The 12,180-nt window shown below is 45.4% G+C and overlaps 1 protein-coding gene across 5 annotated transcripts in view; it reads right to left on the bottom strand.

Moving 5' to 3' along the window:
• Positions 1-1,597: 1,597 nt before the first annotated feature.
• The window catches only part of MID1 (midline 1), a 573,199-nt gene continuing 562,616 nt past the window's right edge, over positions 1,598-12,180 (bottom strand). For all 5 annotated transcript variants that reach the window (XM_087860132.1, XM_087860136.1, XM_087860135.1 and 2 more), the window contains 2 exons: positions 10,544-10,751; positions 1,598-5,768 (listed from right to left, as the gene is read on the bottom strand). In XM_087860132.1, the coding sequence (XP_087716258.1) occupies positions 5,420-5,768; positions 10,544-10,751 (557 nt within the window). In that variant the 3' untranslated portion in view covers positions 1,598-5,419. The remainder of the gene's footprint in view (positions 5,769-10,543; positions 10,752-12,180) is intronic.

Below are 12,180 nucleotides of genomic sequence, written 5' to 3'. Positions count from 1 at the left end.
CTATCTTCTTCAACGTATTTTGTGTATTTTTAAAAATAATACTTTAAAAAAGAGGAGGAAGTGGGCTATTCTCCGCAGCGCCTGGCATGCCCTTCAAGCTGACTTTGAAAGGTGATTAATTACAGCGGTGTCTGTTCCGTTTCAAAAGTTCAAATTATGTGTACTTCAAAACTCTTATTAAAGGGAATCTATTTTCCACACCTGTCACTTGTGAGAAGGGCTGATTCAAGTCAAAATTATGAAAGAGGGAACGCTAATCATTAGAACTGACACGCCCTACTCTGTTGAATGAAAGAATCTTCTAATAACCTTTGAATGGCCCTGTCTTAAGCCCTCAGTGACTAATTCTCCACGAGTTCTGTGCTTTCAGAATTGATGTAATTCAAGGGTGGAAAGGACTTGAGAGCCAAGAGGCCCAGAGCCACGAGGGGCCGCCGAGTCCTCAGGGAGAGGAGACGTTGGCGAGCGCCCCGTGGTGCGTCCAGTACTGTATCTGTTACAGCAGGAGTTGGCAAATGACGCCAAGGGCCAAAGGCAGCTCCACGCCTGTTCTGGTAAAAAAAGTTTTATTGGTACCCAGCCTCACCCATTCATTTACATAGCCTCTGTGGCTGCTTTCACTCCATAGCCGTGGAGTGGAGTAGTTGCCACAGAGACAGTAGGTCCCGCAAACCCCCCAAATAATGCACTCTCTGATTTTTATAGAAAAGGTGCTGAGCTCCATGTCTCTAGCACTGGCTGCCAGTCCTGGCCACACTCCAGACCTTCTCATCCCCAATCTTTCAGAAGGGGGTCCGGGACTCAGATTTGTAAACAACAAGGCGATTTTCACGCTCTGCCAAGTGAAGAACCCTTGCATTACATCAGGCTGCCTCTCAAGCATGTTACGTCGGAAGCACACTTCAGGTTGTAAGTGCATTTTCATATGGGATAGGGGTCTGGCTAAAGCCGAGCTTCGCTGCACAAAGCTTTGCCAGTACCGGAGTGCCCGGGAGGGCCTGTTAGAACTTCCTGCCGGCCCCACGCCCCGAGATGCTGATGAGGAGGCCTGGGGGGAGGCCTGGAGAACGGGCATTTCTAACCAGCTCGCAGGTGGTGCGGACGCTGCAGACCCGTGACCACTGACCACTCTGCAGCGCACTGACTTCCATCGAAAGGGCTCGTCCCTCTAACCAGAGAAAGTCAAGTCCTGGGAGCCACAGGATGGGGCTGGGGATAGACTTACGGGCCGACCGCTGGGCGTGCTGCAGCCCACGCTGAAAAGCCTCACTCCTCTGCTCCGATCCCCCTTGTCCTCACCTCCTCCACCCCCTCTAGAAGACTCGAAATCAGGCCATTCTTGCTCCGGATCTCCACTCCTGTATAGGTTTTCTTTATTGTGTTTTTTAAATTTCCTAGGGACTGTTTTGGGGCTTAGTAACTATTTTGAATGGAGAGAAGCGGGATGGTGGGTCAGAGTTTCAGGAATAAAAGGAAACTTTCAATGTTGCAAAGTAGCTCAGAAACCCAGCAGATGTTGAATAAATATTTGTGGAAACAATGAGTGTGAAAACACACAATGATGAAAAGGCAACAGAGACAGGCGAGACAGAGGGCCTTGGAACCACAAAAATGACTTTATTTTGAACCACAAAGCAACAGCAATGGCGAGAATGGTCCGGGCCGCGGGAGTGGCCGCCGGAAGCCAGTACCAGGGGCTGCATTTGTTCCCGTGAGAGGAGCGGCCTACAGAGTCCGCGTGGCATTTCCAGACTGAGCCAGCCACATCCAGATCTTCGTGACACCGATCCCTGCATTCCCATTTACACAAGCTTGGACTGCTTTTCAGACTGCAGGTTTTTATAATGGTTTTTTAAGTGAAGGAGCCACTGCTGTGAAGGTTTTGCAGTGAAGTGTCCCCTTTTCTTTGCTTTTTGATATATCCGGCATTGAGTCAATTACAGGAATGGGAAAACATACTCGTGAGAGTTTTGCTTTACAGAGCCCCAAAGAACAAGTTTCTCCCCCGCAGCACCACTGATATTTGGCCCGGATGGTTCTTGGTTGTGGGCGGGAGGCGGCTGTGCTGTGCGTGGGGATGCTGAGCAACATCTCTGGTCTCTACCCACTGGACACCAATAGCACCCTCTCCCAAGTTGGGGCAACCAAAAACGACTCCACACATTGCCAAATCGCCCCTTTGTTGAGTAGCACAATTTCAAAAAACATCCTCCTGCCCCCATCATCGTGGTCTTTGTCTCCTTTTTAACATTTTGTTAAGGGTAGACCAGATCATCAACTTCCCAACACCAAAAGCACAGGTATGCGAGCATACACACAGGTGTCTCTTCAGGCACCGCGTATGTGCCTGGAGCGGAAACGGAGTCCCCCGTTCACTGGACGGCGCTGGTTCAGTTCTTTGGGAAGTTTAGGGTCAATGATCTCAGTACCGTGATAAACTGCCCATTCGTCATCAGGCCATTTCCTCTTCTCCAGCAGAAATCATCAATATTTGCAGTCAGTTTTTGAAGTCTTTTTTTTTTTTCATGCTGGGAAGAAAATCTTCACCCACACCCATTCTCCTCTTAATCCATTTGGATTCCTACTCGCACTATATGGCCAGCCACTTTTGACATTGGATCCAGGTTTCTTCATTTGTATCCACCAGGAAGGGAGGTACCATGTTTCTGAGTTCTGTTATGAAGACTGGCTATAGAATTTTTCAGGCCCAGCACAAAACGAAGATGCAGGCCCCCTATTCAAAAATTACTAAGAACTTCAAGATGGCGACAGCACCTCTTCACACACCCACGACGTCAGACCTGGCAGCCTTGGTTGGCGCCGCATCGATTTGGCTATATTAATGTAACTGGCACTGCCGTCTCTTTCTCCCGTGTCGCAATGCTGCCTGTGAAGTAAGGACCTCGAAAACAAAATACTGTGACCCCAGTCCACTTAAAGAATTGTACTGCAGCACGTGTTTATAGCGTATATTTCTTAGACTTTCCAAAAAAAAAATCCACGGAAATCTTTTCTACATCATTACAGTAATGAAAGTAAACACTGTGGCCTTTCACCATATACATATTTTCCTGTAAATATGACAACATGGAAATAGTAACTGCTACTATCCACAAGGTTTTTAAGTTAGCAAAGAGTGAGACTTCCACAACCAAATTATAACATAATCCCTCTTGTCCTTATAAAAATAGCCAAAACATAAACTAAATGGCTTGCAGTGAAAATCTGAGTAGTAACGTCTTTATACTGAAAAACATTATATTCATGGAAATATCATCCTCGTAAATGCTTTACATCAACATCATAAGGCAAACCGTAGCGTTTACTGGTACCTGGCGACCATGATTTTAAAAACTCAGAAACTGAGTTTTAGACCCTTTTATTTAAAACCTGTTAGTGTACAAAGTGCATTAAAATATCTGTTATCCAGCTACCAAAAACAGTATGTAAAAATTACAACCCTTTCAGTTTGTTTAGGGAAGGCAAACACGCATTGTTTCTATACTGTAAAAAAAAAATTAAGTTTCCAGACAATGATTAATTCTTTTCCATTGAGGTGTCCATCTTTTAGATGTGAAATTGTCCTAAGTAGCTATCAAAATATTCATCTGGGTATAAATAATATAGTAAATATATAAACTCTATCTGTTAAGAAAAAGGAGAGCATCTGCCGGTGAAGAGGACAGAAGCGTGCATGACGCAGCCCAGGGGGTCCGGGCTGGGGCTCACATAGCGCGATGCTGAAACAGAGGGTCTACGGACGGATCTCAGGGAGACAATTGATTTGGTTAAAAACAAAACTGCTAAAAACAATGCCTAAATCCATCAGTCCTTTCAGTCAAAGTGGCCAACCCAGTAGCTCAGATAAATATTTTAGCAAATGAAATGACTTAAAGACGTCACGCCCTTCGTCAAGATAGAACCAATGCCGGATTCCGGTCCAAGTCCAAGGACTGCTTAAGAGAGCCTTACTTCATGGACCATTCCATCTTACCAGATCAGCATGCCCAGAATCCCACCTGACACTCTACTAGCAGGTTCTATTAGTGGGTTCCAGCACGGGAATAGTGAGTTTGATTTTTTTGGTTTTTTTTTGTTTTGTTTTGTTTTGTTCTTTTTTGTTTTGCTTTTTTTTTTGTTTTTGTTTTTGTTTTACAACTCTATAGTGAACTATACTAGAATACAGAGGGACCTCTACATCTTTCAAGATGTGTTTAATAAAAGTCTGTTTATAACTTTTGAGGCACATATACTAGTAAAGAATACTTTATGCAACGTCCCTTTTCATTACCAACTCATAAATATTAAGTGTTTTCGGGTGAGTCATATTTGGACGCGGTAGAGACAGTCAAGGCCATGTGTTGATGTCCCGGAGAGCAAAGTCAATCCAAAGTGGTGCTGCCATTTGTAACAGAAAATGTTTATTTCCTCAGCCCCAGCAACAAAAGAAAAATGCTTTGGGGGAGAGGGAGACAGGACAGCTATTAAATGTAGTAAAGCGATGTCATAGGCCTGTAGAAACTTTTAGAAGGAAGAATGAAATAGATTTAGGTCATGAAACAGAACCCTACTTCTGATCAAAGACAAATCAGCCTCTGACATTTTGAATAATTAGGATTCAAAGTGACTATTTTCAATGACAAGCTCATTCTTAACGTTCTCCCAGAATCCTGAATCCTGGGAAAGGTTAGGTCACACATGGCCAGAGGCTTCAGAACCTTTTTATCCAGAGCGAGCCCACCAGCCATTGGAAGGTGACTAAAGATTGGGCCATGGCGGATTCCAAGCTCCCAAGTCAATTCTTTCCACTCTCCCTCTTGCTCTCCATTTTAGTTGATCCAAGGTGGTTTTGACATCACACTTAAAACACTTCAAGATAAAGCAGACCCTAGGCCCGTTTGCTGCCCTACTAGGTTCAAAACTATTTTTTTTTATTTTTAAGGTAAGTGATATTCTGTTATGCACTGTCCAGGTGACAGGACCCACAATGGGATCAGTATGAGATATGATGTTGTGAGAAGGTGAGTAAGCATACAAAACTACAAAAGATTTTTCTCAAGCCCACAGACCGTGTTGACACAAAAGTTGCTGTAAAGAGCTGGTAAACTTCTGGGCCTCTTAATGTGCAAAACCAAATAATGTCTAAGAGTTGTAATTTCGGTTATGTTTCTTTTATAAATAATCTATAAATTTTCCTGCAAATACAGGAAAAATTTAAAGAAATTATTAAAGCAGGTACTTAATACAAAAGACAGTAAAAGGGGAGAATTGCCTATTTCGAGTCCTATCCTAGCCGATATTTCTGGACACTTTTTGGCGACATTTAATCACACTCTGGGAGCCTGTGCTTTCTCTGTCCCTGAAATGGTGGCCACGACCCTTTGTACTCCCCAGAAAGCAGCTCCACGTGGCCAGGTGCTCACGGCAGCTGCTCTGTGCAGTCCAGATGGTCTGGGATTGGAAGGCCAGTTATAATGGTCAAGCACTTGTTCCACACTGTGAAGGTGGGGCACACAGGCTGTGAGAAGGTGATGTCGAAGGTGTAGAGGTGGATGGAGTTCAAAGCATCGTAGAAGGCGATGGAACCATTGTCATAGTCCAGCAGGATGCCGACGCGCCGGAGGTGGGGGGCTGGCTCGATGGGGGTTTCCTTACTGTTGTGTCTCACCACCCAGTTATTGTGACAGCGGCACAGTGCCCAAGAAGCAGAGTTCTTCCCAATCCACTCATGCTTCGGGGCCGATTTGTAAGCAAGGCCGATGGCATACCTGCGCAAACAGAACAGTGACGACAAAAACCATGAGGCGGGTTGCACACAGATGCTATCTCCTTTCTCTGGTTTTCAGGGGTCACGAAAACATGATTTTCTGTTTTCCCTGCTCATTCTTCATTGAAAGCTTGGCAAAGACCCTGACACCAGTGCTCCTCGTCGCCTTCCTCCCAAACATACCATGGGCGGACATGGGCCATTGTATTTACTCATATTCCTGTTTTTAGTTCAGATATTACAAGAGAATTTGAACTTTGTGTCTCACTACCTTTTGTTTTGTTTTTTTACAGTCATCAAGACCCACACAATGAATTCTCTAGACCAGCGCTATCCCACAGAAGTTTCTACAATGAGTGAAATGTTTTCCTCGGTTCAATATGGTAGCCACGAGCCACATGTGGCTACTGGGTGTTTGAACTGTGGCTGCGGAGACCGAGGAACCAGACTTTAAATTTAATTTTAATTAAATGATTTAAATTAATTGCATGTGGCCCAGGACTACCATATTGGACAGCACAACCCTAGACTTCTCCTTTTGACCTACTTTGAATTTTTTGACTGACCCCATGTCTGTCGTTTTCCATGACTTTGAGTACACTTTGCAATAGGTAAGCATGGAGAATGGTTTTCATTTCCAGGATAAGTTCCTCGTCCTCTCCTAGCTGGGTTCCTGACCTACAACGCAGGGACGATGATGGTCTCCATCCCGGACGGGGATTTTGAGGAGCAAAGGAACGAACATATGTAAAATCTGCGGCACAAGGTGTGGCAAGGAATCTTGGGTAACTGTTGTTTTCTTATCTTTGCCCAATGCCACATTACTAATAAGGAAAAGAATCAGAATTTGAACCTACGGTGACTCAAAAGGCCACAAACTTAACACTCTCTAATCCCTTCCTCCACCAAAAAGTATGTGCCTCATCACTGCCAAGAGCCCTTCTGATTACATTTCCTACTGTTTTTAAAAATTCTGAATGTCTTTGAGAGATGGATATCCCGATTATTCTAAATGTACTCTCAACTACTCAAAAAAGTTAAGAACTCTTTCTACGGTGTTCGAAGCTCCTTAATCTCTTTTTGCCCTGCTGAGGCACGCCTCCATAACATTTGCAGTATTTCAGTGATTAAGATAAGCAAAACCCATCATTCTTAATAAAGAGTAAATGATTCAGAGCTCAATCTTTACTATGTTATAGCAGAAACCAGTCTAAGTGGATACTGACATATGGTACCTTATCCAGTGCAGAGAGAAAAAAAACTCCATTGGTCTTTGATAAAACGACATTATTATTTTTTTTTAAATCGCATGTTGGATTTAAAACACAATCACTTTAAGAGTGGTATGTTTTAAAAAAATGAATAGAACATGCGATCACTGAATTTAAAAATTACTGATCCTCAGTTATGCCTCGTGTACCAGCCTGTCTGTCATCAACTTGGGCCTCCTCTCCTCCTTCTGGCCAATCCTGCTCTGCATCGTGGGGAGAATCCTGGGGTTGCATTTCCCAGAGTCCTTTTCCAGTGGGAGTCTGGGTCAGGACCTGCCACTGCGATGGCTCTGCACAAGATCCAGAAGTTCTAAGAGGTGGGGAAACACTCTTTTCCAGATGGCAGACAGACAGACACTTTGGAAAGGTTTTGACTATCTGCCCCAACGATGTTCTCTACGCCCCCCAGACACTATTTCCATTTTTTCAGATACTGTGGAACCTGCATTTCCGTCACAAAATAGCCACGTCTGTATTGTTTCCTTCTTGTTTCTGCGCACCATTTTTATTTCGTATCAAGGGACTCTGACGTTTACTTCCCATTTGAACCTTAACTGAACCTGCTATGGAGCAGCTGTGGCAGGTAGGGCCGACTTCATTTAGCAAATGGGAGAACACAGAGAAGGTTACAATTAGCAGCAGGATCCAGAATCTCGCCCCCTCCCGCTTGACTTGTGGCCCAGGCATCTTTGTGTGAACCCACGTTTAGTTAACACCATTTCATAAAACACCAAGTGCACATTAACAGCATCAGAGAGTAAGAAAATAACTCCGTGTATAGTCCATTAAGCAGAGGAAAATACCATTATGTTATCATTAATCTGTAAAACCATGTACGTATTTCCATTGAGCTTGAAAGGTGCAGGCAGAAGGTAATGTTCCATTAAGTTACGCAGTGAGACTTGGAGAATTCAGAAAGTATAAAAATTATGTTTCCCAGAGCCATGCTAACATGCCCCATTGCAGGGATCATAACATACATGTTAATTGAAAGTCAGGACTATATTTCACGAGACAATGGATGGTCATTAGCTGGTGCGAATCAAGGCGCCCCAAGCATTTGATCACATGGGTCACCCCTTCCCCTCTAACACCTCCCAGGAAATGTTCAACTACTTTCGACATGAGATGTTTTCTGAAACTGACACAATCCGGTGTGTAAAGATCCAAAGTGTGGCGATTAATTTTAGAATTCTTCCCCCCTCCTGAGCTGGTTTTGACATCTGGAGGGTGTTTTCAAGGTAATACTGATCTGTGTTTATGTAACTGAAGTGGTCTGGTGGAATTTTCCCGCACCATTCATCAATGCGAATGAGATCATAATGATCGGGTATCATTTATCATAAATAATTATTAATGGGGTTGTAATTATTTAGACACTGGATTCTATCCCAGATTAATACAGCACATTAATTAACTAGAAATGTTTGCTCCTTTGCACCTGCAAAAATTCATCGTTATTTTCCTTCAGGCTTTTATCTTGCCCCAGTGCAGCTAAAAACTGTAAATGCCAGCTTGGCCCAGAGCCGAGTGGGGCGGAAGGATTTGTCCTCCATCCTCTGGCAGGATGTTGGAACAGGAAAATATTCTGGGCCAACAGAATTGCGAGGATCACAACAGAAGAAAACCTCCTCGCCTGGCCGATGTAGGTACTGTTCTGGGGAGAAAGTAGACATCCAAGCCTCTGATTTCACTTTTGAGATCTCAGTGGGCTCGCACCAACACTGTACGGGACTTGAGACACAGTAAGTGTCTTAGCAACCTTATCTCAAACACAACACTGTTCCGATACTCCTCGTTTCCGGTTAGTTGTGAGGTGTTTCTTTCTAAGCAAGGATTAAGCTCTGCCTCATCAAGCACACCACCGTACGTCCGGAAGAGGAATTATCATGTTTCAAAAACAGAGCATGGTGCTTCAGAGCAGAAACCAGCCAACTGTAACCCACAGGCCGAATGTGGCCCTCTGCTGATTTTTATAAATAAAGTTTTCTTTGTGCAAGGCCACGCCCCGTCACGGGCACACGGTCTGTGGCTGCTTTCCCACTACAACCAGAGAGTTGAGTAGTCGGGATAAAAATCATCTGGCCTGCCAAACCAGCAACACTGGCTCTCTGCCCTTTACAGAAAGGTTTGTGAAGCCTTGGGTCAGAGCTTGCGCCCTGACTGCAGACTTCCTAGCCCTAGCACCTGCCTCTGGGGGGCTGTTAAGATGAATGAATGAGTTAACATCTGTAGGGTGCTTAGACCAGCGCCCGGCACATCGTTCTGCTAGAGGAGGGCTGGTTAAATGAAAATGAAAGCACAAAAGCGAACAGGTGCCTGTGAGCCAGCCAGCCAGCCAGAGGAAGGGCTGCAGCGTGTGGCTGAGGAACTGACAAGGTCAGCTTCGTGAGGTTAACTAGGCAAGGTTAGCTCATTCCAACGCAGACACCGCACCCCGACCGACGAGCTTGGGTTTCGAGAGCTCGCTGGGCTGAAGGCACGGCGCCGGATCGAACAGACCGTTGCAAAGGATTCCCAGCCTATGATCGCTGCCTCAGCCCCTCAGCTCTTGACTATTTCCAGTCGTCGGCCCAGTCTAGAGTCACAAAACGTACAAGGCAACAGAAATTTGTTCTTTCAAATGACGAAGCATGATGTTTTAGAGTAGGAATCGGCAAACGTTTTCGGTTAATATTTTCAGCTTTGCGGATCATAGGGTTCTGTTTTAACTGCCCAACTCTGCCGTGTGGCTCAAAGGCAGCCACAGGCAGGCAATGTGGGAAAGAATGGACATGGCTGTGTGCCCACAACACTTTATTTACAAAAACAGGCACCGGGCCAGGTCTGGCCCTCTGGCTGTAAGAGCAGTGAGCATACCAGCTGTTAGGGACCAGGACTCTAGCCTCTCAGCTGCAATTCTTGCTGTAAATAAAAAAAAAAAAAAAAAAAGGATGGACTTAAAACGAGCTGTTTTTCTTACTGGCTGAATAGAAGATTAGATGATCGTTTTGCACATACTCACTCCCTTCCTCTCACCTCCACGGGAGAGATACTTCCCTAGACCAGCGGCTTTGGCTTTGGCTACGTGACTGGCTTTGGCCAATGAGAAGTTAGTAGACAGTGATGGAAGCAGGGGCTTGAAATGTGCCTGCCTAGCTGTGCCTGTGCTCTCGGGCTCCCTGAGAAAGACATGACCTGGGTGGCCCTCATGTCCGAGGAGGCTGAAGAGACACAAAGAACAGACCTCGATCCAACCTACAGCTTAGAGCAAAGCCCGGCCAAGATGAGCTTTGACAGTGAACCCACACACGGGGGTGGGGAGCGAGCCGTCAGAAATGACTGGTGTGTGAAGCCACCGAGTCTCGGGGCGCTTATTACGCACCAGTAGTGGTGCAACAACAGACCAAAAGAGCTTTTCTGCATATTTTTCTTCAAGCTGGGCTCTGGAATGGATTAATGCTCTGACAAAGTACACAGTGAGATGTGCCTTTTTATAACTGGACGACGACAGATCATTGCCTACCATGTGCTCCCACTTATGACCACTTCCCAGTAATGCCGACCGCTATCAATGAACACATTTCCAGCTACGCCATAGCTCCCTTGGCTGGTGAAGCGTTCGGGCGTGTGGCTCTTTTTGGATGATGACTCATCACGTTCTACTGTCAAGTTATCGTGGGACACCTTCAGCTTTCGATGTGCAGATTTGGGGTCCAGTTTAAATGGCTGGCCTGGGAAGAAGTTTACAAAACAGAGAGAGGAAGAAGAGGACTGTTTATTTCAACATGACCAACAATGTATTCTCAGAATCAGATTTTAAAAGCACAGTAAAATAGTACGAACATGCCCCTGCCTTCACGAACTCCCAGTCTGTCAGTTCTGAGACAAGGATCCCGAGCTGCTATGACTAATGATTCAACAGGAGCAGGGACAGGGATCAACCATGCCATGTGGCAGAAGCTATCTTTGGGGCCAGCTGGACACAAGCAGCTCAGGTACGTACTGGCTAAACAGCATTCCCAAGCGAAGGAGGAAATGAAGACTTCGTTTTCAACCATTCCCAAATTCGATCCAGCTTAAAATGTGGTTCATGCTCGGCAGACTTCACACCAGAAGCCAAAGAAACCAAGACTGTAGATTTTGACATAAAGGCTTTACGTTCTTCTGAAACTGTTGCAAATTACAAATGATTCTCATGAGCTCAGAATGACTAAAAAAAAGGTGCATTTTTCAGCCCACAACAAGATCAGGAAAAAGAATGTGCTCAGAACACCTGGGTATTATACTCCAGAGTATGTGTATGTGTGTGTGTGTGTGTGTGTGTGTGTGTGTGTGTGTATACATCCCTCTCTATTTCATTATTCACATTTGTGTTTTGAAGATCTCTCTAGATACAATTTTGAAGATTTATATATATAATATATATTTGTGTCTTGAAGATCGAACCATTAGAAAATCTTGGCAGAGTCACCCCTGAACATCTCGTCATAGCTGTTACTTCTTTGAGAATGGAACGCTGGTCTGGAGGACTGCCTGCCATTCGACACTACATCGGTGTTAAAAGGCAGGAAATGAGTTAGAGAGGCTGCAAATACCACGATATCCCAAGGCCCCCTGGCCACAGCCACGGGTGCAGTTGGTAGGCCCGCCCTCAGGCAGCCAGTGGAAAGAGTCTGGTACATTGGCCGGGGCAATCCACGACGCTGGCTGTGACAGTGGCACGGAGAGCATGGGGCAATGAGTGTGACGTCACGTCCGGGGAGGCCAGAGGATTTCCAGCTGCCACCTGGGTACAAACATGACACTGGCACCTCTCAAATCCTTTCTGTTAGAACAGGGGCCAGCATAACTTTCTCGTAAGAGGCCAGATAGACATTTTCAGCTCTGCTGGCCGTGTGGTCTTTTCTGTGGCCGTTTAACTCTGCTGCTGCAGCCCAGAAGCGGCCAGAGACGGGAGGGAAACGGATGGGTGTGGCTGTGTGCCAACAAAGCTTTATTTATAAAAACAGGCAGCCAGATTTGGCTGCTGGGCTGGATCATCTGCTGACCCGTTTTAGATTTCTGTCCACATCACAGGAAAGCTTAAAGGGGGAGCTGAGAAAAAGCTTCAAGTGTGGATCCGGGCACGGACATTCTCCGAGGCTCTAAGAGCTACTGGAT

Source organism: Ursus americanus, chromosome X, assembly GCF_024610735.1.
Source record: "Ursus americanus isolate L20-20 chromosome X, mUrsAme1.1.p, whole genome shotgun sequence".
Taxonomy (NCBI): Eukaryota; Metazoa; Chordata; class Mammalia; order Carnivora; family Ursidae; genus Ursus; species Ursus americanus.
This window is presented reverse-complemented; position numbering and strand designations above follow the sequence as displayed.